This window comes from Clinocottus analis, unplaced genomic scaffold (assembly GCF_023055335.1).
Source record: "Clinocottus analis isolate CAN_PGR_092001 unplaced genomic scaffold, fCliAna1.0.p SCAF_2, whole genome shotgun sequence".
NCBI lineage: Eukaryota > Metazoa > Chordata > Actinopteri > Perciformes > Cottidae > Clinocottus > Clinocottus analis.
Window position 1 is genome coordinate 8524199 of NW_027175931.1, and position 27796 is coordinate 8551994.

General features: G+C 43.2%; 1 protein-coding gene across 1 annotated transcript in view; it reads left to right on the top strand.

Moving 5' to 3' along the window:
* Nucleotides 1-3644: 3644 nt before the first annotated feature.
* clpb (ClpB family mitochondrial disaggregase) overlaps nucleotides 3645-27796 on the top strand; it is a 29391-nt gene continuing 5239 nt past the window's right edge. The window contains exons 1-8 of the mRNA XM_068585140.1: nucleotides 3645-4277; nucleotides 4515-4566; nucleotides 7313-7399; nucleotides 14142-14245; nucleotides 15691-15819; nucleotides 20073-20170; nucleotides 21601-21715; nucleotides 26464-26541. Of these exons, the coding sequence (XP_068441241.1) occupies nucleotides 3821-4277; nucleotides 4515-4566; nucleotides 7313-7399; nucleotides 14142-14245; nucleotides 15691-15819; nucleotides 20073-20170; nucleotides 21601-21715; nucleotides 26464-26541 (1120 nt within the window). The 5' untranslated portion in view covers nucleotides 3645-3820. The remainder of the gene's footprint in view (nucleotides 4278-4514; nucleotides 4567-7312; nucleotides 7400-14141; nucleotides 14246-15690; nucleotides 15820-20072; nucleotides 20171-21600; nucleotides 21716-26463; nucleotides 26542-27796) is intronic.

A 27796-nucleotide genomic window follows, 5' to 3' on the forward strand; every position in this document is an offset into this window, starting at 1 on the left:
GGTGGGGGAGATGCGGTGAGAAATAAGAGGAAGAGGAGGAGGAGGAGGGGGAAGAGTAGGAGAAATCAGTCTGTGCAGGCAAGCGACGCAGTTACAGCTACAATGGAAACGCCTCCCTGTGATGCCTTCAGGTGCTACACGTAAAGCTCTCAGCTATGCATTGTCCAGGATATTTTGGTCTGTAAACTTTATTTGTAAAGTTATAGCCGAATGAAAACTTGCAATATAGAGTACTGTCTATTCCTATATGTATTTAACGTGGTTAATGTGACCCTTTTTAGAAAGACACAATGGCTGAAATATACTGAAAAACAGCTGGCCATTACAACAAAGACATTCAATGCCACATCTGTACGGGCCAGAGCTTATGACTTGTTATTGCTGGCCTGGCTATGACCACAGACTGCATGTAGGGACTATAACCTCGGCAGCTGATCAAAGCCTTTTGATACAGTATGTGTTTGCTTTACTTAACAGTAAAAAGCGCTTCACATTGTGGTTGGTCCTTGTTGTGACCCACTTCACTTAAATGTCGCGTTCTCAACAGAGTGTTAACCCAGTTAAAGCGTTATGGCGCAATATGATTAGCTTGACCTCTTTAGCCAATTAAAGTTAATCAGAAACAGAAGGTAACATTCCGGTAGCGTCACCCTATTATTGCCGAGTAACACAGTAGCCTACAGCTCTGTAGTTATATTGTGTTAGCATGACATTATGCTAAACCACACAATGTTAATGCAACTGAATAAATACACTAAACCAACTGGCTAATCTTTATAGCGGTGGCTTAATGTTGTCGAGAACATTTTGGGGAGCTTTGTTTGCCTATGAGCCAAAATAAGTTGATAGTGCTAGTGACGTACAGAGAAAATAATCAAATTAGCATTATAAAACGGTTTCTTTCTGTAAAGATTCTGGAAGATGTCACACAACTTTTGAACTCAGGTCTGTAATGAAAGTTTAGCAACATTTGGTATTTTTTTTAAATGTAAAAATGACCTAGTTACGTGTTGACCCAAGAATAGCAGCAGAGAGAATGGGCCTATGGTTTTGTTCATGTTGTTAGAGTTAAAGTTACCAAGTAGGGACAACACTGACTGGTCACTTCACACACTTATTCAAGTGTGATTGTAAAATAATAAATGACCTGTATATCTTTCTCCAGTTTAAACATGCAATACACTTCTGTTTTTTCGTTTTCATATTGACGACAGAATTGAACGCAACTCGTGCTATCACACACTTTTTTTTGTGTGTGCAAACTAGTTAGTTCAGGAAGCAGTGGGGGTGTACATGGCTCCTGATAGCTGACGTGTAGCTTATTTGGAAGTGTTCACTTTTCGGCCATGCTTCCTTGTGAACTGTTCATTCCTGCGTCAATTATAAACTTGCATACTGAGAATGACACACATTTACGTTTGTTATAATGCAATATGTTTGTAAGTGTTCTTCCTTCTTTCTGGTTGCATGGCTGTCCATCTTTTTGTAATTTTCAGTCCCATCGCTTACCATCCTTTCATCTTGGAATGTGTGAGCTCATTGTTGGCCTCAGTCATTAAATTGGATCTGTGGGTGTTCTCACGACAGCTTGAGGCTCAAATAAGCTAAAAGTAAAATCACACATTTGTGTAAAAATAGAAAAAACTAACATTGGCCATGCAAGCTATTTATGAGAAAAGTTTAATTTTGTGGTGTGAGCCTACTGTACGCATCAACCTCTTTCAGGGTGTGAAACCTTTTTGCAAGCACGGACTTTTTCCTCTTTCTTTGCACAGGTGCAATACATATTTGTTGTGTGACTGAAACTGTCTTACAATATAAACCCTGTAATAGCAACAAGTTTTTCCATTGCTGACCATGACCTCTAACCTCCTGGGACAGGCAAGTGAGAGGGGACATTTCTCATGAATAGCGTTCTATATTTATCCAATAAAACACACGTGACCAGCAGACAACCCACAATGGTATTTAAATGTAGGGAGTGCTGGTAAAAGTGCCAGTGGATTTAGGATGGCAGAGCATAATGTCCTCTGTGATTCATGCCTGGTGAGCCACAGTAAGCTTTTTGCCAGCACTCAACATACCCATCTAATAAATTACAGGCTATACACTTGTATAATGTCAGATTGGTTTGACTTGTATTGCAGTCACACGAAAATGGCAAAACATTGTTCCTAGAATACATTGCATTATGGTGACCCCTTCAAACGCAAGTTGCTAGATGAAAAAACACCACCAAGCAGTACTATCAGAGTTCTGAATAATCCATGCTCACCATTCCTGCTGCTAAATTAAAGGATTGCTTTCACTTACTGATATAGCATTGCTTTAAAAGGTTGAATGATGCCTTTCTTCACTGATGTCTGCCAAAGCATCACATTTAAAGAGGAACATTTATAAAAACACAAAGAACATACCCTTACAATTCAGTTTCATTGTGATTCTAAGGACAAGCAAATATGCAAACAATGCTGCTTTTGTAATTAGGCGTGTGTTTCCTAAAACTGATACAAGTTTAGCAGGTTTTTCCACAACTACTTACCTTTGTATCCTCTTCTCTATTCTTTGCAGTTACTACAAGGCAGATCACATACAAACAAAACCCCACACACTAAGCAAAGTGTGTTCACGTTGGTGGAGAAGGTGCATCTTCAGATTAGTGAGAAAGGCAGGCCTACTTAAGTGAAATAAAAGGACTGAGTCCACCTGGGAGAAGACAAGAAGAGTGAAGTAAAGAATGATTTGATAGTTTTGTCTTGAAATGAAAGCATATTATTTTGGTTGCAATGTCTCTCTTTCTCTTAGTCTGCAATTGTGTTGTCAGTTTACTAATTGCAGGCAGAATAACCAGTTCATTCTCTTAATACAGCACTGTGCTTTGACACCCTCTGGTGGTGAACTATCAAAGAAAAAGTACAGTAACAAAACAACTGCTTGTGTCATCAAATGTAAGTCACTGTGTGTATGCGGTGCTATTATCGGGTCCTTTCGTGTAGATATCTATACGAAAGGACCAGAAATCCTAAACAGCTCTGTTCTGTCTGATGCAGTGAATACAGCCACCGGGATGTGAAACTAAAGGCCAGCTGTGCTGCTTTGTACTGATGAACCAAATGCACGACAGTGATCCTGTAAATAGAAAAATCAAAATAGTTAAAACAAACAACAATAATAATAATAATAACTCTATTTATAGGGCACCTTAAAAAACAGAATTAACAAAGTGCTCCCCAAAGAAGCAAAGCATAGTCATACAAAACAGCTTACAGGTAAACATTTAAGAAAACAGGAGGCGAAAGAGATTATACCATGAAGGCAATGAATACAATACAATACAATACAACCAAACAAATAACAACAAATAGCAAATGGAATAGAAAACAGACAGATCAATAAAACAAACAAATACAGGGGAACAAAATAACTGCATGAAGGGACATAAAAGGACGACATCACTTATTAAAAGCAATTCTATAAAAATGTGTATCGAGAAGGGATTTAAAATAAGTTATACCCCTGCACATTCATGATTTAAGCGAACACGGAAGTGTGCGACAGGTTTACATCTCGCCATGAGCGCCGGACACAGAAGTTTCCAGTAAAACAACGTTTCCCAGAGTGCATTGCACTTCTAGTGACATCTAGCTACGCAACGAGCGGTTGTTTTCCTCTCCATGGTTGTAAGTAGCTGCCTGTGAATCGAGGCAATAGAGCCGCTGTTGCATCGTTACACCGGCCTGCAGCGCACCCGTTTCTCTCTGGACGAACTCGCAGACTGAGAAGATTCACGCCACGCTTGTTTCGCGGTGAGTTCATCGCCATGTTATCATCTATTCCCACCAGGTTGATCGCGCGAAGGTCGCGCAGCCTGTCGCCGTGCAGCCGCGTGCTCAAGACCAGCGCGGGAGGGGCCGCGTGCCGGGGCGTCCGCGAGACACCTGCGGAGATCAACCGCAACCCCATCGTGTCCACATCCCGTGTCTCCAGAAGGGGGATTTTAGCTGAAGAGACCGCTGCTGTCGCTGTGAGCCCCTCGGTGCAGTACCACCATCTCGCCCCTAGATGGCTGTCCAACCTGGAGAACCGCCGCGGCTCGTGGGCGGCGCTGGCCAGCAGAGGGCGCAACAATAACCAATACTGGGAGGAGAGCAGTGGCCGTGGTGGTGGTGGGGGCCAGAGGACAGGTGGAGGAGCCAGCCGGGCAGGAGGGGCCTCTGTCGGGGTACTGTCTGCTGCGGCAGTGGCCTTCTGCCTTAAGAAAGATTCTGACAACAAAGGTAGGCTTCATCAGCTGTAAGTCATTGTGTGGTCTGACTTAGTGTTATTGTTTTGTCTGTTTGGGATTCATGACTTTATATAGAAGATGTTGTTAATTGATAACATTTTTGAGGACAAAGTGGATTCTGGCTTTAATAACAGAATTGTCACATTGTAAATGTGTAATAAAGTTCTCTGTATTTCTCTTGTTCAATGTTTTCTGCATCTGCTTTTTTTTTTTTTTTTACAATAACAAGGTGATGCTCTTCTGGAGGCAGCGAGGACCAATAACTCTCAAGATGTGGCCAGGTAACACCCCCCACTCCCTACATACACTCATACACACACATCACAGTCTTACTGAATACACATTCCTCCTATTGTGTGCGCAGTATGTAGGTTTTGTACACTTTTATACACACATGTTATGTTTCAAATACATATTTGAAAGATTTGTACACACGACAACACTTTGCAAAAGCACGTCCTATCACCGTAACATGTAGAAGCGTCCTTAAAGCACATGATCGAGGAGGCTACCAAGAGTATTAGGAGGGTTGTAGATGTTAAATAGAGTATGAATACAATCAATACATAATGATGAATCATGTGACATTGCCGATTTTTGCATTTTATTTCTGTATTTGTGCCAGAGAAGAAGAAATATTACCATTATTTGTCATGTTGGCAGTGGACTGCCGAGAAAGGGTTTTGAGCTGAACCTGTAAATTGGGATGATCTGTTCTAAACTGACTTATTTGGCCTTTATAACTACGGTATATTCCTGCTGATCGAGTCACTGTTTTGTGTAGACATATCATCCATTAAGGCAGACATAATTTTGACAATAAACAATCATTTTGACTTTCTCCGCCTGGACTACAATTTACGTGAATGAAGAGACCACGAGTAGTTCCTTCTATCTAAAGTGATCTTTGCTGTAAAGTGTAACTGTCGACCTGTAATGGTGTCTAGTCAGTAGAAAGAAGAGGGCATGCTTCTTCTTTTTTTAAATACACACTATTTTTGTAAATTATCCTTAATATTCTGCTTTTTAGTGTCAGTCAGATACCATAGCCGTGACTACATCACAGTGAATACAGCACACGGGACCTGCTCTACAAACTCATCTGCTGTCGTGAAAACTCAGTTATGTTACCGGTAGCTGTAGTCCCACCAGTGACCACCAGGCGGAAGAAGAGGACCATCAGTGTGTTTGCAGGAGGGACTCGGCCACTCAGACCTCCATTCCAATTTGTTCATTTTTTCTTCCCTCCGATTTTAAGCTTTTTTCTTCTTCTTTCCTTTATTTATTTATTTTTCTAACTGGCAGATTAAAACGCCTGCTCTGAGTCTGATAGAATTCCTCTGCGTACTCCGAGACGATCAACCAAAGCAAACCAAAAAGGTTAAAGTACTTCCAGGTCCCGTCTGTTCAGCTGATAATATTACATTACAAATCTTAAGAAAACCGACACAAGGAAACACACTGTCCTCACAGGCCATAATCCTAAAATCTGTTGTGGAAGGTCTGCTCGTGATGCAGTAAGAGCCTGCAATGTACCATTAGTCGTACCTTTGGTCACATAAAGTACAGATAAACGCATCATGCATCATATTGGTGGATGGTGGGACTTCCTGTCAGTCGTGTTGCTCACCTCTGGGCAATAACCGTGAGAGTGTGCGTTAAACTGAGGCTCGTGTGAGTGTACAGTGTGTCTTTTGGCATAATATGAGCTCAGGCGTTCATGTGTTTGTCCATGTGTGTCTCCATTTGCCGGCTTGGGTTACCTGTGCCTATGTGGCAGATGGTGTAGGTGAGAGTGCAGCGAGACAGTCAGCAGGTCACAGATGTGTTAAGTGCTTTGGTTTAGTTTGTAGAAGTGGTAGAGTGTCAGGGTGTGTCTGCTGAGAGGCAGTGGAGAGGATGGACAGTTATGCTTCAAACTGTTATATCATTATATAATCTTCTTGAGTTTACATTTTACTACTGGAAGGTGTGCATGGAGTTGATGTACTTTCGTGAGAGCCAGGCTTGATCATGACAAAGCAGGCTCCACAAAGAAGGGTTCCGGTAGGTTTTTTTTTTCAGGTTGTTAAACCCATTTTTAAGGTCTGATTTCATTGCCGGGTCGACAGATATTCTTGACTCTGTTGCGTTTCATTGCCACATTGGAAGGAAACTTTGGCTAGATAATATCCAAGTTTAATTCCAGGGCAGGTTTGTTAGATTCAAACATCAAAATATCCAGAAAATGGACCCAAAAATGGCTGGAATGTCACTCAAAGCTTCGTTTCACCTCTGTTTGTAGAAATAGTAGTTTGATTTACTCGACTTGAACCCTCCCCATCCTCACGCGGCACAGATCCTCTATAAGGTTTTTTTCTGTCCAGTTTTGAAATACAAAAGCTCTGACCCCACACGATGTCTCTTCTTTAACTTTACCGTCTGGTGACATGAAGGCGCTAAGAGCGCCTCAGTTCCCTGAACAGCTCGGGTGAATAGTGTAAAGCTTCTACTTCATACATGAGCCAGAGAGCATCAGAGCTGAGTGCAGACCAGACAGAGGCCACCGTGTTGACTGTAAACACACACACTGTCTGCCTGCTCAGCACATGAGATGACGGGCCGATCACTTACACACACACACACACACACACACACACACACACACACACACACACGTATAAGGACTGTGGCACTCCAGTACCTGATGTCATACCCTCAGGCAGAAAACTCAACACACACCTGGCTTAAACACACAGACACATTAACTGGTCAAGGAGCAAGTGTGTGGCCTCAGATGAAGACAAAGATATCTCGCAGTGGTTTCATGCTGGAGTGTCTAACAAGGCAGGTCTTTGAGACGCACAAGCAGCTGCCATCTCTATCCAAGCATCATTATATATGAGATACCGTGCTAACGATACACTCCAACAATCCTGTCGACACCTCGACGATATGGACACTTGTTTTAGACGCACGCTACAATATGTCAATGTTATTGGTGATGTTAATTTATAGCCACTTTTTCGTTTTGTTTCTCCCCATCAGGCTGGTCAAAGAGGGCGTCGACCCCAACCACCGCCACCGACTAGGTTGGACCGCTCTCATGGTGGCTGTCATGAACCGGCAGCACAGGTCTGTGTGTGTGTGTGTGTGTGTGTGTGTGTGTGTGTGTGTCATCCGACTAAACCCACCGAGCATGTGTTTTCTCCCTGGTGAGCATACGTAGGCGTTCTGGTGTGGTACAGCTGCCTGCATGAGTTAGTGTGTGAGCATATGGGGTCCGAGTCCCCGCTCTAGTTGTTACAGTAGGTCTTCAGAAGTGCAAAGTGCGACTTTCAGACTGACAGACGGTCTTTCCCCGTTCCCCCCATCTCTCTGTCCAACAAATTAAATTAGCCTCCTGGCCCCCAGAGCACACACAGCACAGAGAGGGGCCGAGGTTAAGGCCGGGCCAAATCCAATTTACAGGGCTTTTTTCTTCTTTTCAGGACTGTGTGGTCACTTCTTTTTTTGTTTAAGGGCCTCATGTGCCCGTGAGAAACATTATGTGAAGTTTCAATATGAAAATAGCTTAAAATGAGCTTACGTTAAATCTCCGGGTTACAGTTGCTGCCTCCTGAAGTTGGTAAGATAGTTTGAATTAATAATGCAGCTTAGATGGAAACATCTGCTCCATGTAGATTGAGGACTGTGACTTTGATTTAAAGTCTGACTGAGTAATGTAGTGACTAAGTTGTCTTTTCATTTCACAGTTTAGATTTTCTGCATTTTATATTCATGTGTTGCTGATACTTAAATATTTCTGTGAAGTTATTAAAGAGTTGAGGCGCTTTATCGATTAGTTGTCAGACAACAATTTTGGGAATCGGTTCAAGTCATTAATCAAGAAAAAAGGTCAAACATTCGCTGGTTCCTTAAATGGGAGAATCTGCTGCTTCTAAGCGTTTGTGAATCGTATCTATTAAAATAAGTGATTTGTAGACGTCACATTGTGCACCCGGACATTTTGATGAACATTGTTTGCCATTTTATAACCGATAATCAATCAATTGTTAAAATATTTTAATATGAATTGTTAATCAAAATAATTGTTTGTTTCACTCCTTTCTACTCACTGTCTGGTCTGTAACTCCTTTTCAGACAAATATGATCGTGTGTGTGTGTGTGTGTGTGTGTGTGTGTGTGTGTGTGTGTGTGTGTGTGTGTGTGTGTGTGTGTGTGTGTGTGTGTGTGTGTGTTATGAGTGCTATAACTCAGCGCGGCAGTGACACTCCTCTGTGTTTAATCCCGTCTTCCAACCCCCCAGTGAGCCGTCACTGCTGCAGGGAAGACAGAACATCGGTTCACACACATCCGTCACACATGTCTCACAAACGCACACACACACACACACACACACACACACAAGTGAGGATGCATGTGTGAACGCACGCCCACAGACAAGGGGAGTTTATACCAAATATCTTACAGGCCAACTGCCTATTACTCAGTCGCACACAACTTTATTTGCAGCCGTTAAGTGAAAACACCGGGAACATTACTCACGGACAAGGTCGCGCCTGTAGCTAGAATGTCACCATGGATCTTATTGTTAAATAACTTCACCCCCCTCCCTCACATTGTATTTATATTTTCATCTGGACCAGAAGTGATAACTGTGTTTCAAGAATACTTTGCCGCAGTGGAAGCTGTGGAGTCCACTGACTCGGGCCGCCTCTCTGGTGTTTCGAGGTCGAGGTGCGGCTGTGTGAGAGAATCAGAGGTGGAGTAGAGGGGTGTGTGTGTGTAAGAATGAAAGGGTGAGACATCAGGGGCGGGTGGGGGTGTGTTTGCTTAGCTTTGATGTGGGGCTAAATCAGGGAGGCGCAGGGCCTGGCCCTCTATTTGCACTCTTTAACACACAATACCCATCTCCATCTCTCTTTCTCTCCCTCTATCCCTCCCTCGCCGCATTCACGTGCACAATGAGCGCTCAGCCGAGTGTAACGCCTGTTGACCGTTCCGACCTGTCGGCCGAGTGACTCCACGGCAGGCAGGAGGGAGGAGAGGGTGGAAACGAGGGAAAGCGGAGGGATGATGGAGCGAGAGGATGAGTGGCTCGTTGGGAAAGAGGAGAATAGTTTTGATGTGGAGAGAGAGTGATGTGGAGTGGGATTATGGGTTTGGCACCGGGATTAGCTAGACTAAATAGTGGTGGAAATCAGAGAGAGCTCCGAGTGAAATATTCTCATCATTTGGTCACGATACAAAATGATTGTGATGGTAAGCAGCCGGGTGCAGTGACCTAATCAGTTTATCATCATGTCTCATGTGTATCATTCACACTACACCAAAACAATATTCCCTCAGGTGGGCACTGGTAATATCCATTCATAAATACTTCCTCAGCTGTACCACAGGATCACTAACAACCTTTTTTGTATTGTAAATCTAAATAGCAACAATGGGATAATTAATATATTAAATATGAATAATATTAAATAAGTAATGTCTGTGAAAAGTTGGACTTGAACTTTAATTTAACAGAGAAATAGAGAAAGGGTTCAAATGAGCTGAATTTAATAATCAACATTCCTAAATGCTTTCATGGAGCATCGGCCTTTGAATTAAAACAATTAGGAATTCTGTAATTGGTCTGTTGGCTTCAAACGTTAAGCTGTAGAAAAAGAAATGCACGTGATAATGTTGAGTTGTCCTCCTGATGACTATACACCATGACGGGCAGCTTTGTGTAAAGTATATTATGACTTTCTTTTGGAGGAATGGGGGAAAAAACACACGGAGCAAGTAACCATCCAAGGCATAGGTGTCAAACTCAAGGCCCGCCACATAATTGTATGTGGCCCACGACAGCTTGAAAGGCATATAATCATCTTAAAATTAAAGTCTATGCTGCTTTACAGTAGTAATAGTAATCACCATACTATATTTCCCACAATGCATATTGATTTCGTGACCCGCTAATGAACGGCATTCTACCGCGAGAAAACAGCGTTTTTGAAAATGATCGACAAATAATCCACAAAACTCCAAGAAGAAAAAGATTGATGCAGAGGGAAGGCCATTTGGAGAAGATGGGAATGTTATGTTTGTCCTTCAAGAAAACAAACCGGTAAGTCCTCTATGTTAAGAAGCAGTATCACGATGAAGGAATACAATGTGTGCAGGTGTGGCCCAGACCTCATACAGGTATGTGAGCAGGTGTGCTACAGACCACATCTGTCACACATGTTATTAGCAGCTTACAATTATGTGTTCGACAAGAATTATGTCCTTCTCAAGTGTGACGAAAAAAGCTTTGAACAAAGTGAATGTAATAACGTGCATTTCATCTTTGTCGTTATTTTCTTTTTTTTCTTCTCTATCTATCTTTGATAGAGTGATGGGGGTTTTCATAACCATAATACAGATGTGGCCCATCCAAGGGGTATTTCGAGGTGTGTAGCCATTTACATACCTTGGTGTAAATGGCTACACACCAAAACATAGCAACGTAAATGTGCTTTAGGTTTTCTAATATCCCAATTGTCCTCTGTCCTCAGACCCTCGATTCTGATAAGTAAAGACCATAAATACCTTTAACAGGGAAAAAGTGAAAGAAACCTCAGGTATAACAGAGGGGTATTTTGAGGAAGAAAATGTATAAAGAAAACACAGCTTAATAACTTAACATTGTGACCAATCAGGTTATTTGGCGGGACTCAAAAAACAGTGCAGTGAACCTCTCCTCCTGGCATCTATCTGACCCCAGGTGTGCACCAGGTGAGATGAGGTCAAGTGAGGTCCAGCGTCTGGGCCAGGTGGTCAGAGACATGGATGGTCAGTTCGGCTCAGGTGTCTATTATAGCCCAGGACAGACGGAAGTGTCCATTTCCTGTCTTCCCTCCGGGCCAGGATGGGAAACTAACACCGGCCCCCAGCAGCAACGCCAGTCACCTGGTGGCCAGCCTCGGCACGAGCGAGAGGGTGTAGTCTACCCGCCTCAGCACCCAACCAGTTGTCACTATTTCGAGCTTTCGATACAGGAGCCGGATGGTGGTTAAGCCGGGAGAACGTCCTTTAGCTGTTTCATCTGTCGGAAGTCTTCGACGGCAAGATGCTGACTCTCCCTCTCAGCTCGAGTTCAAACTCGTATCACATTATGAAGTGAATGTAATTTGCAATAAAACTAAAAGTAAAATAATGTTGTAATTTACAGACGTTGTTATAAGATTGTATTAGGAAGTCTGAAATCTTAACTTTGCCCCACTCCTCGACAATGTGAGTTAAACCTAATTAACCTCCGCATGCCTTCAGTTTGGCCTCAAATTAGTGCTGCAACTCTCCTCCTAAATGTCCCAAATAAAGTTAGCCACTTGATCATCAGTTGATTAGTAAAACTATCAACCGTTTACAAAAGCTCATTAGTTTTAGCGCTGTCCTGTATAATTAAATCTCCCTCTTTCATCTTTTTTCGCGACACTTGCCTCCTTTCAGCCACTCCTTCTCCTCCACCTCCCCCCCTCTGCAGTTTTTCCCTCTTTATCCCCTCGTGTTTACCTTTCTGATGCCATTAACCCTTTTTCAGGCCGTCTCATTTCTTCACACAGTCCTGCCCAGCCTCGTGTGACCAGCCATAGCTTGAGTTTGTGTGTGTGTGTGTGTGTGTGTGTGTGTGTGTGTGTGTCTGCATGTGTCTCGGAGGATGCATCGATGTGTTTGTAGAAGTGCTTGCAAGGGTGAGAGGAGAGCCCTCTGTGGGTCACGGCCCCCCTGCCGCCCCCAGCCACAGTGATACAGTAACAAAGGGGGACCCCCTGATAGTCCTTTATACCCCCTCAGCAAGGTCAGACACAAAGACCTGGCCAGGCTGTTCTCAGCCTCGCTCTCCCACAGGAACACGCTTGTGACGACGCAAACTCCCAAAGTCTGCTGGAGTTTGAATTATGTTTGTGGTGACGAAGGAAAATGTTGTCTCATTCCTATTCTGTTTTTTTTTTTGTTGTTATTCTGATATACTGGAGTCATTTATTTGGATGGTAGTCTGTACTGCAATTCCTGGGACTGTTCTGGTCCCACAAACGGATTCAGAGCTGGAATGATTATTTGATAAATTGATCACTGACCAGTTTGGCAATCTAGTGACAGTTTGTTTTAAGCCCATAAAGCCAGACTTTTGCTGGTTCCAGTTTCCCAAATGTGAAGATGTGACGCTTTATTTAACCTAATACTAGATTAACTATGTTTGGCTTCACACTGTTGGGAGAATGAAACAAGCGATTTGAATACAACACCTCAGGCTCTGGGATATAAATATTTTATAGTGAAGTTATTCTCTGAAGAAATTACAGATTCATCTTGAGTAAAAAAAAAAAAATCAAATGTTGGTTGCATTTATTAAAACATGCTTCAAATATTTTACTGCCGCTGTCTGTTAGTAAAATGTTTAATGTTTTCAATAAATGTTTGTACTGTTTAAATATCTTGAGATTGGCATTTTAAATCCATACTTTAGTGTTTGTTGCTGAGACTTTTCGCACCTTTTAAAATGTGTGCACCTTAAGGGTTACGTGGTCAAGTGTGGTTAGCTAAAAAAAATAAATGAAGTCCACCTCGTCCTCCCATGAATAATCATTTTTTTCTCCATTCAAACCCTCTCAGGCCTCCTGCCATAACCATTTAGCCAGAGATGATCCATCACTGCCTCCCAGGCAGCATTACATAGTCACAGGTTTAATGGCAGCCGGCAGCGTACTGGCAGGGTTCATGTTTCGGCCATCGCCCCCGTTCTCGCTCTCAGTGGGGCAGAGACCCGCCGAGGAGGTTTTGTGTGTGTCCGTCTTCATGCCCGCGTCTCAAAGTCAAAGCCGTCGCACCCGTTCATGGTGGTAAATGTAAAGTGAGTGTGTTCTGTAGGCGGAGAGACGGTACCCGGAATGTCCGTCGGGTCACAGTGAGTGGTGTTGCCGAGGTACTGGCGTTTGTTCTACGAGGCGGTACGCTCCAATGAAGGGTGGTACGCTCCGAACACACAGACCCTCCCCCGACGGCGCCGGAAACAGGCCCGACCCTTGCCCCTTCAGTGTACACATATGTACATGTTACAAAGCAGACTACTGTCTAGTGAAGGAGGGAAGCGGGCATTGGAGTGTATCCACCGTAACGGGGCGGACAAGAAGTGGAAGTGAATCAGGGGGAATAGCCACGGCAAATTGAGTAATTAGATATTTACATCTGCATTGAGCGCGTTTGTTTTCAAGTGAAGATGGGAGAAACTTTGTTAAAGGGTCAAAGTTGTGTTTGGTGACGTGAAGGGAGCAAGTCTTTAATCAAGTCTGCATACTTTCTGTCACCCGACATACATATTTAGGTGCTGTGACACATTCGTGCATGTGTTTTTAGGAAACAGGAGGGTCCGAATTAGGATTGATCAATTTGACAGTACATGCTGTGAGATGATTATGCCGAGGTATCTTTGGTTGTATTCGGCCATAGTGGGCACTGTTCTTAAAAGGAACACTGCTTTATGAAAATATCAGATTGACAAAGTCTTTGCATAAATGTGATGAAGAACTTTTATTTGTTTTTAATTCACCAGAAACTCGGAGACCCTTAAATACTTCATCTAAAAAAAAAAACATGTTTTAATTGTCCTCCCAGAACAATTGCTTTATGTTGATTATATCACAATATAAATGTACATATTTTATGATAGAAGATTTTAGCCGTATCTCCGACTCGTAAGCTTGATTATGTTTTCAAGGAGTGCTGGATTTAAATAAATATTTCTTACAGCTGAACGGCTTGGTCTGTGTACACATGGGCATTTATTTATTACAAGTTCTTGGCTGGATTATTGCATGTTTTTAAATGTGTGTCCGTTGTGGTTTTCCAGCGTGGTGAAGGTTCTGCTGGAAGCCGGTGCCGACCCGAACATCGGAGATCACTTCAACAACGTTTACGACACCTCACGAGAGCAAGGCATCCACTCACTGGAAGGTAAAAGAGGAACGTGTGTGTGTGTGTGGTTGCTATATTACACATATGAAAGTGTTGAACCAGATATTATGAGACATTATAATTTGCATAATGATTTGCATATATGTACATGTTTCATTTCTTCCGTGTTATTTGTTTTCTATGTTCTGTGACAAGTAGTGTGTGTTTTATTTGTTTTTCTTCAGACAAGATACACACACACTCACACAGACACTCACTCACACACACACACACTATAGCCCCCCAGTCTGTGTTGGGTTTCTGCAGACATATTTATATGGGATATGTATATTGCAGACATTTATATGGCTGTCAGGTTTGGGTCCACGTGGGGCCGGTGTAGCGTGGGGAAGCGTTTCCCAGACGCACGCTGATGGATGGGCTAGGGGGGCCTGTGCGACGCTTTATTGGGTTAGCTATGATTATCCCGCCCTGTCTCTCTCTTTCTTTCTCTCTCTCACTCACACACACACACACACACACACACACAGAAACACACAGAAACACTGCAGAGAGAGATGGTCGGAGAGGTGGAGAAAAAGTGTAGGATGGATGGAGGAAGGGTAAGACTGATGAAGGAAGGGAAAATGAAGGGAGGAAGGCAGTGAAAGAAAGTGAGGGGAAGGAAAGAAGGTAGAGAGCAGTAATGATGGAGTGAGGGGGAGGTTAAAGATGGAGGAGAAGGAAGAAGATGTGGATCTTGGGAGGGAGGAAGGAGGGAGGAAGGGATTGGAGGAAATGGGTGGTATGATGAGGGAGGGAGAGGCGAGGAAGTCAGGAAATGGATGAGACAAAGTTATTGGGATAGAGGGAGTGGGGAGGGAGGAAGAGGGTGCAAGTGATGAAAAGAATTGATGGATACCGAGGAGGAGAGGAAGGAGGCAGAAAAAATAGATGATAGAGGAGTGGCACGAGATGAGTGCTCTTATGAAAAAGAGAAGTAAGGAGAGAATGATAGACTATCTCTATTATTAGTAAGGAGCACAGCAAAGGAGACCCTAAAACACAACTCGCATTATTCCAATTACGTTGGACAGTTGAGCTTAAATCTGTGAAAATGAACAACTCTTCCAACGCTGGAAACAGGAAAGACAATTTTGTAGTCTGCAGTGTTATCATTGTCACAATTTCCGGGGCCTTACTATTGACTTTAAATGAATTAAAGAAAGTTATTCCGGATTTAGAGACTCAAAACTATTTCAGTCAGTTGTTGATTCATCATACTCATCTCTTCAGCTCCACAAAGTTTTGGTTGTATACCAGATTGGAGTCATGCCTTTCCCATCTCCATCTTTGACAGTTTTGTCTCTTTTGTCTAATTTTCTCGTTGAAACAACATGCTTGAATCTGAAGTTCACTAACCCAGCAGGCTTTTCCTTCTTCTTCTGTGAACCAACGCATGTTCTTTCTTGTCTCTCCGTGTATCTGTCTGTCGCTCCCCACAGTTCTTGTGTCCAGAGAGGATGAATTCAGCAGCAGGCTCAGCAGCAGGGCTGGCTTCCGTGGTTGCACAGCTCTCCACTACGCCACACTGGCTGATGACCCGCGCACTGTCCGCATGCTGCTGGAGGCCGGTAAGTTACACCCCAACCACCCCGAACCCCACTTTAGAGTCCACACGGGACCTCTGAGGGTTCAGATAGCTACACGTAGCCTGCAGTTGGACATCATGACGGTATGAGTTGAACCTCTTAACGTGGACCTCTTTAGGATCTGTGTTCTTTTCCTATAGTTCATATTTTTGATTTAATTATGTCGTATGGAGGATCTTTGCGTCCACTGCTTAGATAAATCAAGTCCGTCATGAGAGAAAACTGCTCACCTGAACTCTGTCAGTCTCAACTAAAACTCAACTAAAACCAACTGACAGAACTCAGTTATGTTGTTCACCTGAAGACGTCCCAGTGATACAACACATTATCTGTATTTGTTGTTAGGCCTTATATTAACCTATATATTAACTGACATGTTACCTTGTTTATTAGGCTATGCTTTCAAGTTTCAAATATATTAGTTTTTTTTTTGTTTGTTTTTTTTTAAGAGACCCATCACATTTTAACTTTAAAACAATTCAAACTTTTTAGCATTGAAGTAAAACTCAGGCCGTCGCTCATTTTCTCATTATTTTAAATTTCTGGTGAAAAAACATTTTGCCACTCCACTTGGCTTTCATATGGTCTGACATTCTGCTTTTATAGCACAAGACTGTTTCTGTATTGTTACAAAATGCCCCAAAATGACTCATTTTAGTGTGTGATTTATAGTACCCATTGCGTAAGGGCCCATGCCAAGCTCCTTACCTTAATGTTTGCTATCCAAACTAAATGGTTCTCATTCTGCCTTCAGCTTTAAAAAGCTTTCCATGTATCATCATCTTATCGCTTCCACCCCCCGAGTAATATAAACGGTATTACAAAGCTCATTTGAAATTGATCACTTGTTCATACCCCCTCTCCATTCACCCCCATTACACTCGCACCTGTCGTTGACTCAGCTCCACCGACACACACACACACACACACACACACAGTCCCTCACTCATGGACCCTCAGGGCAGAATCCCCCCCTCAGTATCCAGGCGAGCGGCTCTTAAACAAGCTAGTCCTAGTTGAACTTTGACCTCCACACAGAACGTGCCCTTGGGGTAACTCCACAATCACAGGATGTGTGTCTTTGTGAGTGTGTATATGTACGTACATGTCTTTGTGAGTGCATGTGTGAGCTTTTCTCCATTTCATGAACCAAAAAATATTCATCTATTCATGTATGCTTTTATCCTTTTGATATTTTTAAGTTGGCACGCGCACATTTGTAGTTGTTGCGTTTTTAGGCTGATATGTTTTTAATCTAAAAAAGAGAATCACATTTTTCTGGATCAAACGCCCTAACCTCCATCACCACACAAAGACACACACACACACACACACACACACACACACACACACACACACACAAGCTAGTATTAATGTCTTGTTTATGTTTATGATGGATGGTGCATCCAAAGCTCTGTCTGCCTGTCTCTCCCGTCTCACCCCTGCGTCAGTAAGCACTCTGTAGGCTTAAACAAATCACTTCGTCTAACTCAATCAAATGTTCTGCAGACGCATTTTTGAATTAAAAAGGTAAGAAATTTCACAAAGCAGGGACATTTGTTTTAAGTCAATCAGATTAAAGACGGGGTGGGTTTTTGCTCGCCCGACTGGGCCGTTGCTGGTTTGGCGCCACCATCACAGCCAATAACAGTCACGACGTCACACACTCTCAATCACCAACACATTGCTGTGCATGTGCATGTGTGGGTCTGTGTGAATGGGAGCAAAATTAAAGCCTTTTATACACATTTTTAATGCATTTGATTATTCTTGACAAAGCTTCTGTCACTTCTACCGTCTTTTTTCCTTTAATCCAATTCCTCCTTGTCGCGTCCAATCAATCTTTTTTTTTTTTTACATCATCACAAAAAACCTTATAAACTGCAACCGCTTCAGGACATCTGTGTGGATTTGTGTTTGTTTGTGTGTGTGTGTGTGTGTGTGTGTGTGTGTGTGTGTGTGTGTGTGTCCTCTGATTGAGGGTCATCTTCCCTTTATGTATGTGCCCAATGTGTGGAGAACTGTATAGAGTTGTGTGTATCCCATACTTTGTTATTTCCCTTGTGTTTCTGTGCGTCCATGTTAGTCTACCAGCCGCGGGTTTGCTCTTTTGGCCTTAGCCGGCCTGAGACTCGCATCTCCATCCATCACAGTCTCCAGGCCCACCCTCGGGCCTCTCTTCGCCCCACAGTCCCTCACCCTACCTGCGGAGGATCCCTAGCTCCTCCCCAGGCTCCACATCAGGCCGTGGCCACAGGCACTCAGTAATGGACAGCTCTGTAGGTGGTAGGAGGCCAGAAGAGACACACATGTTCACAGACGCACACAATGCAGATACAAGGACACACGCACACACACGCACACACAAGACCAGCAGGGGCTCTCTCCCACCAGCTGCAGTGAAAGAGAGGGAGAAGGAAATAGGAAAGAGGAGGGGACTCCTAATAGGCATAACTAAAGCACTCCTAATGAAGGGATCCTGTGTGTGTGTGTGTGTGTGTGTGTGTGTGTGTGTGTGTGTGTGTGTGTGTGTGTGTGTGTGTGTGTGTGTGTGTGTGTGTGTGTGTGTGTGTGTGTGTGTGTGTGTGTGTGTTGATCCTGTTATAAAGGGCTATGGCCCAGAGGGTTGGCCTGATATTAAAGCCCTAAATGATGCTATTTATTATGTCCAATGTCTGTCTGTCTCCGTTTGTGTGTGTTGGTGGGGGGAGGAGGGGGATACTTTATTGCTTTCCTCCCTCATGTTTTTGTGTGTGTGGGGGTGTTGTGTTGTATAGTTGTCAGGATCGATAGCTTTGTGAGCAGGTCACAAAATGTAGGGGTTTATCGATAATCATCACAGTGATTATTAGTCTCTGTGGTCGGTGCTCAGAGCTATTGGATCGTCCAACCTTTAATGATTGCATACTCTGTTACAGTCTTCCTGTCTGTTGCTCACTAACTTCAGATGGGTCATCTGGTTCTCAATGCAGCGTTCAACCTCCTGAACATTCACCACAGTGGCCATTGATGTGGTTTTTATGCATCATTTTCAGATTTGGTACAAATATCTGCCTTCATCAGCTGAAAGGATACGGTGGACCCACATTTTACATATCTTCAAGGAGTATTGTCATAATTTGTCAGATTTGTTTAATCCTCTTGTATTCTCTTAAAGATATTTCAATGTATTCCCAGCCAACTATAGTTAAAGTGACACGTTTAATGTCGCTCCAGTGAGTTTACACAGTTTTCAGGCCAACTACAAGAAGTCTAGGAAAAGGAAAAGTCATGCAGCCAATTTAAATGAACCACAGCAACACACAGGGAGAGGAGGAGACCAAATGTTTAGTTAAACATTTGGTCTGACAACTTAAAAAAAGAGAAACAGTAAAACAGTTTTAGTACATGAGTTTTTGACAGTTTGTGCCATGGATACAATTTGGTCACTCCCAGAAAAGTCTCCAGGTTTGAACCCATGGCCTGGTAGTGGGCCTGTGTTTGCTGTCGTGAATCCACTGCTTACCTCAGCTTCACCTTTTGTTTGTGTGTTTAGTGTCACTTTAGTTTTCATTTTATTCCATTCTCTATTGTATTTTGTTTTTGTCTTTGTAACTGATGCGATGGAAACGTTCACATGCTCATGTCGAGGCATGTGTGGTGAGGTCAGGGCAGAAGGCACCGCTAACCATCCTCACTGACAAGTCCCGGCACACTTCACATGTGCTGTGATGATGTGGCTCTTCCTCATTTACACTCCGACGCCTTAAAGATCTGTCTCACTAGGTTTTTCCTCCGTTTGACCCTTGCAGCTGCGTGAAGTGTGTGTGCATGTGTGCCTCAATGGCCCCAACAACCTGCAGAGCGTACAGATTGCATAGTAATCCAGGGTGTTGGTGTGCGGGTGTAGGGGGTCAAAGCATGTGTTATTGGCACGCGTTGCAGATATGAAACCCCCTACAGGGTCATTGCATCGCGCTTTTGCTTCACTGCACATAGTCTCGGTGACCCCTGAACCCACGTGACCTCTCACCCTAACCTCACTCTCTCCATCCATGTGTTAACCCTCCCGCTGAGGTGTTGTGCATGTTCTTGTAGCACTTGCAGCTAAAACTATACAAAACATTTTACACACACAAAAACGAAATGTCATTCTGTTGTAAAATTCCAAACCGTTTTTTGTGTAGCTATGTTTTTTTTCCTACTGTCTGTCTTTAAAACCTGTCTTTGTTTGTGTGTTGCGTGCTTGCATACAGGTGCCAACCCCCTGCAGACCAATGGTGTGGGACACACAGCGCGGTCCTATGCTAAAGAGGGAGAAGTAAGCACAGTACTGCTGGAGTTTGAGGGCAAGGTATGACGTACTCGTACAGACACACACTGCTCATTTGGATCTTCCGTACCAGCTGTGCAGAAAGAGCCAGCAATAAGTACATCATTAGTTTCCAGGCACACAGATGTTTTCATACTGTAGTCGCCGTGTGTGGATGACTCGGCGCTCTTCACTCAGGAGACATCTGTGTGATTTACTTGCCTTCATGCACACAGACTCGCTCTCCTCAGGAGGTCTGTGTCTGTCTGCTGACTGAGTGACGGGTGCTATTGGGTATTGGAGTGGTGAAAGCTGGTAGAGGTTAACTGGGGTTAAAAACGTGCTGAAGAAAAGTTGGATTATATATTATACTTTATATTCGATTGTTATATGGGACTAGATAAAACGCACAAACTTGCAGCAGTCGAATGTTTTGAAATGTTGTATCTTCTGAAGGCAGTCAGAAAACGGCCATCTCCAAAATATTACACAGTATTGATGAAAGTATTTGGTCTAGAATATATTAATCAAATAATGTATTTATTCAGACCCTAAAACACATCAAACTGACATGGGATTCAGTACTTTTTGCACGAGTAAAGGCATTAACATAGGTGTAAAACAAAAATGTTTGGCAACACACTAAGAATGCCATCAGTAAAGTGTAAAATAAATCAGTTCTTCTTTGTGTAACATTTTCTTTTTCCAATTGTTAAAATGTGAACATGAACTGAGGGTGATCTTGCTTACGTTTTAACTGAACAATGAGTGCAGGGACCCCTCACAGCTCAGCTCTTGGTAATTCACAGGTCTATAGTAGTGGATGTGGGATCAGCTGTTTTCTTAAATAAAACTTGAGTTACCCATAGTTATCTACCAGCTTGACAGCAGGCCAGCACTAAGCAAGATGGAGAGAGAGAATAAACCGCCTGCTCCACTGCAGGGTGAAAACCTGGAGTCTGAGAGGACAAAGAGGAGAGGATGAATGAGTCATGGGGTGGCTGCAGAAAAGAAAGGAGATAAACTGAAAAAAATAAGATGTGGAGATAAAGGGAAAGAAATAGAAAAGCGATCAAATCAACAGAAAATAGGAAATGTGTGTCTGAGAAATGAAGGCAAAGACAGATAGAGAGGTAGAGTGTGTTAAAGAGGAGGGAGTAGTAGAGAAACTGAAAAACAACACAACCCTTTTTGTTGGGAAAAAGGGAGAAACGGCGATATTGTTGCTTCTAGAAGGGAGTTTGAAGCTTTCGGTCATAGCTTTGTACAACAATCCTATGTTTGAATGTTTGTTCATTCACTCTAAGGCTGTGAAGGTGGAAAAAAAGAATGATGAAGAGAGAGGAGTAAAGAAGGGCAGACTTGCAAACTCGTCAATGTCCTCTTGTCTTTCCCTTTTGATTGTTGATACGTCTCCCTCCTCTTCCTCATTCATTGACGGTCTCATCTGTATGTTCTTTACCTCCATCTAGTTCCAGGAGGTGCAGGCTCGGCGGGAGGCGGAGGAGAGGCGGCGGTTCCCCCTGGAGAGGAGGCTGAAGGAGTACATCATCGGACAGGAGGGGGCCATCAATACTGTGGCCTCAGGTGAACACATGCACACGCACGGAACATTGCATATGCAGCTAATACACATTGATGCAACACAAAAACAACAAGTGGACATAAATGAATGCATGGCCTTGCTTCCACATTGCTTTTCTTCCTTTCTTTCCAGCATATCTCTGTTTTCCCCTCCTTTTCCTCTCCTCCCCTCCCTCCCACAGTAGGCGGGTTCAGACAGACCGGCGGAGGCTGTAATTGGTTAATTGTGATGAATGAGCTGTCTGTCAGGCATACACAGGTGCTGTGTGTGTGTGTGTGTGTGTGCGTGTGTGTGTATGTGTGTGTGTGTGAGTGTGTGTGTGTGTGTGTGAGAGACAGCTGAAGAGGCCAGGCTTGGAGCCGCCAGTTAACACGATTACAGAGAGAGGAGACATACTACAGACCTCTCCCCCTTTTTGCCCTCCCCCTCTCTGTCTCTCGTCCCTTTTCTCTCATCAATGTCTCCCTCCATCTCTCTCTCTCTTTACCCCTCGATCTTCATCACACCCACTCTTTCTCCTTCACCCTTCCGTCCTTTCCTGCTTCCACTCTGCGTTCTCCGCCCTCAGCATCCTTCCATCATCGTTCCTTCATGCTGTGCCGTCCATCTCCCTTCCTGGAAACACAGAGTCAGGGCTGAACAGGTGGAAGACAAAGTGATTGAGACCGGAAGAGAAGAACAGATGAGAGGGGGGTAAAACTAATGGAGACAATGGAAGACAAAACAGGAGAGCTGATGGGAGGAGATGGCTGAGAAGCAGAAAGCTTGGAGCATTGAAAGAAAGACAAAGAGAGCGAGTGTAATGCATAGAGAAGAGGAGGGAGGATGAGTTAGAGCACAATAACACAGCCGACAGTAAAGAGCTGATATTACACCAGGCATCCATGGAGGCCATGTATTGATCCGCAGATGAGAGAGAGTGTGTGTGTTCAGGTAGGGTTCTGCAGCGAAGGAAGAGGCTGTGTATTATTTTTATGATCTCAGACAGATTTGTGAAAATAATCAACTCGCTCCCCAAGCCAGAAACTGATATTATAATATGTAATGTGTTGGTGAGAGCAAACACTCCAGAGTTTATAACCAACAGGAGAACAACTTGGATTTGTGCCTCCAGACTTCATTAAAAAAACAATACATAACTACAAATACAAGCTATATTTGTCCATAAAGCCAAATACAAATGGTTGAGCGTTTAGTGTCTGTTTTGCTGGGAGTCAATGAAGGAAGAGGCAATCGTGGGACTTGTAGTCTTTGGCAAGGTGATGAATGATTGTTGCTATCAAGGCAAATAGTCCTGAACGCTATAAAAAAAAGTCACCACAGTGATAAAGAAACAACTTATTGATTTCTGAGAAGTATTACAGTGAATATATCACACACACACACACACACACACTGAAAGAGAGCAAGAGAACATGAATGATGCCTAAAAGAGGCCAAGAGGCAGACAGGGGACCCATCTGCAAAGATATATTCAAAAACACACATTATCTACTGTGTATGTTTACTGCAAAGATGAGCCGAGCAGGAATGAGCCAAACTATCAGAGTCAGAGAGGGGAAGGAGAGATGAGGAGATGGACCGGGAAAGAGCGGAAGGCACATACTGGAGATAAGGAGACAACAAATGAGAATGTACGGATAAAGAGAGAGCATGCACACGACCAGATTATGTAATCGCAGAAGATACACGTGCAATAATATATATTTTCTACATATCATGAGTTTTTTATATAATAATGTAGTGAAAAAACAGGGGAAGAAACCTTTGTTGCATGTCAGCACTTTAACTTTCTCCCTATATTTCTTAAATTGCTTATTCCAATTTAAAAATGTAGATTTAAATATTTACTTAACAAGGACATGAATCAGAAAAAAACAAATCCTCACATTTGATAAGTGGGAAATAGCAAATATTTGGCTTTTTTTTCTTGATAAATTATGACAAACTGCAAAAAAATATTTGTAGATATCCTACATTTTGATAATCAAATGTATTTCTATCCGCCAATGATTATACTATTAGAAAATAGCTTTGTTTGTTTTTCTCCATATTTTCGGTGTGTTGTCATGACTCTAAAACGTCTGTTTCCACCCAAACTCCTCATGACGAACAGCTGGCCTGCAGCGAGATACACAACCACACACCAAGTACAAATACACTAACTTACACACACACACACACACAGGAAGGAGGTTAGATTGATCCAGGTTTAGCTCTCAGGGCTAAGAGTTATTGAGGAGAATCATCCCTCTGTAATCATGTTAGAGCCAACCAGACCTGCCCAATGAGAGAGCGAGAGAGAGGAGAGAGAGAGAGAGAGGGAGAGGGAGAGGGAGAGAGAGAGAGAGAGAGAGAGCTTTCATTTGTTTTGTGTCTCCTTCCCTTCCTTGTTGTTGTCGTCAGGGTCCTCTGAGAAATGTCAATGTGCCCTTCTGTCAAAGTCGGTCTCAATCAGCTAAAACACAAACAGAAGGTTACGCTGTCATTCACACAGCCGTAGATAAAGCACACAGAGCTTTGGAGCCCCTCTTGTCACTATTCATCTCTGTGTCCATCTCTGACACACTCGTTTGTTTCTCTGTCTCCTTATCTCCATCACTCCTCTCTCTTTCCCCTCTTTATCTCCTTCTACATCCTCCTCTTTTCTCTCCTTATCTTCGCTCCTCCCGCTGTCTTCCTCCCTGCCATGTCATCTCTCTGCCTCCCTCATTCTGCCGCTCCTCATCTTCTCCCTGCCAAGCATCTGTTCTCTATGATTATCGGCTATTAGTGGCCAGTTTAACACTCAGATCTGGTGTCTGTCGTGAGGTATTTCAGCTTCACTGCATCACACACAGACATGTTGGTAAACGATTGACAGGACACACTGTAGCTTTGGCTACTTTAGCAACTTCGCCGCACTGTTCTCCAGCCACTCGTTGCATTATTCACGCTCGTGATCACCAACTGTGTAGCTAACTATAGTTTGTTTTTGCTGAGAACTCTTGTGTCTTTGGACAGTTGACATGTTGAGAAGAAAACATGGCAGTTGTATAAGAAATGGTCACACGCGGCTGCATGTTTTGCATCAGGTTAAAATGAGTTGACCTCAGGTGGTCCTATCACAGTTGTCAACATTGAAAATTGCAATTCTTAATCGCAGACATATATTAAAGTTCCTCCCCATGGACTTCATCGACTGCCTCCACTCGGCTCTCAACATGGCGACAGCCGAGCCGGCGGCTCGAAGCTAACAGTTCTCAGATAGATTTTACTCCTCATTGTCTTACAAACAGTTGTTTCCGGCTCGAAAAAATCTAATTAGCGCCTATAATAAATTACCATTAATATATTATGAATTGTTTGGCTGTACTTAACAACTCCTAGTTCATGTTTAATGAAAATGAACATTGGTTTGATGTGGTTTGGGGCTGATGGTTATAGTAGAAACGGCATGATTCTATTAAATATTTTGTGTTGAACACATTTCAAATCTAAAGCAAAACCAAAGCTGATAGACGTTGATATGCTGACTTTAGGTTACTGACTCTGATGCACCTCAAGCAGCAAGGTGAAAGGTCACATCATCGTGTGTTACCTAAAAATGAAGAAAAGGGAAATGTATTTGTTACAGAGGATCATGTCGCACTGTAAGAATGATTGTGCATCATGTACAAGTGGTAAATAAATACTTGTGTTGGTACCCCAGCATGTCTGCCAGCATCAGTACTACTGAGAGGTCTTGAGGCGGATGGGCAGCTATTAAAGGGAACTGTGGGCGCTTTGGTGTCAGCTTCATAATGATTTAAATGCTAACTTTCCCGACATACATGCACCCATTTTATATACCTGCTCATGGGGCCTCTCAGCTCCTAAAGGTGGGGCACATGGTGACACTGAACAGAGGGCCAGTCCGTCTCTCAAGGCAAACGCAGAACAATGACAGACATCGCTATGAGCAATTTAGAGATTGGAAGCTCAAAGAAAGCCACACCAACACAGCGAGAACCCTCGACATTTAGGCTCCGGCCTGCCGGTGGATTCTAACAGGGCTTTTTTGTTGTTGCTCAAAGCAACCAATAAGCCGTTGTTTACTTTTATCCTCTTGGCAAAACCCTGGTCATCCGGGCTCTGGTTTCGGCCCCGGGCCTTCTCAACAGCTTCAGAATTTGGATGAGTTTGTGCCAGTGGTTGCTTCTTCGTGGAGTGGCTGAAACCACGGGCCAAATACACTCTTTACTACCCTCCGATCCACCTCATCATCTTGTCTTTGTGTATGTGTGTGAGTGTGGTTGCTGGGGTGATGGCAGGGTTGGGTAGGCACTCCTCTTTAAGCAAGCGTGTGTGTGTCTGTGTGTGTGTGTGTGTGTGTGTGTGTGTGTGTGAGGCTGCGATCCATGCTAAACTGATTTCGCCATGGCCGCGCCAGGGAGGCTAACACAATTACTGTTGGCTAATGGCCCCACTGACTGAGGGGGGAAGAGAGGCAGCGTGGGTAGCTTTCTGGAGGTCTCTCATCTTGCTCTCTTGCTCTGTTTTCTCTCTTCTGTCTTCTTTTCTTCCCCCCTCTCCACCAAATGTCTTGACCCTTTTCTCATCCCTGCTCTCTGGCTCTTTTATTATCGTTTCTGGGATACCCGTCGCCCCCGGGTCAACCCGGTTCAGACGCGTGAAACTTGGAATACTCAGTGCAAAAGCAAAGTCAACAAATGCAAATGACTGAAATAATCATCCTACTTTTTCTTTTTCCCTCTGTCTGTCTCTGCAGCCATCAGGAGGAAGGAGAATGGTTGGTACGACGAAGAGCATCCTCTCGTATTCCTCTTCCTCGGCTCATCAGGAATCGGTAAATCACTCTCATCCCGCTCCTCTCTCTCTCTCCCTCTCTTTTGATCTTATGAAACAATGGCAACGCAAACAAAGAAAACCTCTTCAGTGTCCTTAAAGTATCTGCCAAAACACACAGAACTCTTGAGTAAGTTTCTGAAGTTTGCAGAGTGTATTTTCCTCCTGGCCGTCTGCCGATTTTCAAAAGAAACAAAACACACAAGACAACAAAAGCATGTAGTCACACTGTAACATGTAAACACAACCAAGGGCACTAAGTAGTCCGTCAGGGATTTTGTCTCCACGTGTCATTATTTACCGTGTGCAGTAAAATAAGACTTTAAACCAGTATTTTGGACCGTCTCGCATATCTACCTCGTGAATTGATTGATTGCAAGGGTCCTGATTCTATAAAGATTTGAATTCAAACTTAAAAAGAGGGACTGTATTTGAGTAATTAAACACAAAAATCTGAGTGGATATGTTTTTCAAAGACTGCCTACTTAATCTAGCTTGTGTATTATTCCTACAGTTGGCACAGTAAGAGGCTGGCTGGCTGACGTTTGCTAGTTAGCTGGTTTAGTATTAACTATTGGGTAACTATTTTATTTAAGGGTACTTTACATCATTACAATGTGGGTAGTAGTAAGAAAAAGAACAACGGTTGCCCTGTTACAATAAACCAGCAATTTAAAAAATAGCTTGGATTGGAAAAGAATGAGATCATACATTGTATTATGGATGTATGGTTACATGTCGTTTTTATGAGCAGTTACTAACGGCTTCTGTAACATTTTACTGTCACAACCTGTCTGACTCGGGAACAGCTTGGCTGTGTCACCGGATGTAGTCCCGCCCACAAAGACTGTGATTGGCTCGCTCATTCCTCAATCAATTTTCCTTCAGGGGATAATAAAGATAATCATCCATCAATTTCCAACCAGGGAAACTACAGACGATCTGAAATCACTGACAAAATGCGTGATGTGGGCGGCAATTCTGAGGTCATGAACCCGGCTAGTATCTGATGTGAGCACAAGCGTGTAAATGAATACACAGTAATACACGACGCACAAAATCTATAAAGATGTTCATAGACAAACTGCTGGTCTACAGCATGTCAAGTCCAGCAAACAACAAATAAACGCTCACATTTACGAAAGCGGTTCATTGTGCATAAGTTCAGAACTAAGTGTGTGTGGGACTCAGGACCAATCAAATCCAAACCAATCATTTTTTAATTGATCAGCATTGGCTTTATACAGCAACATCCA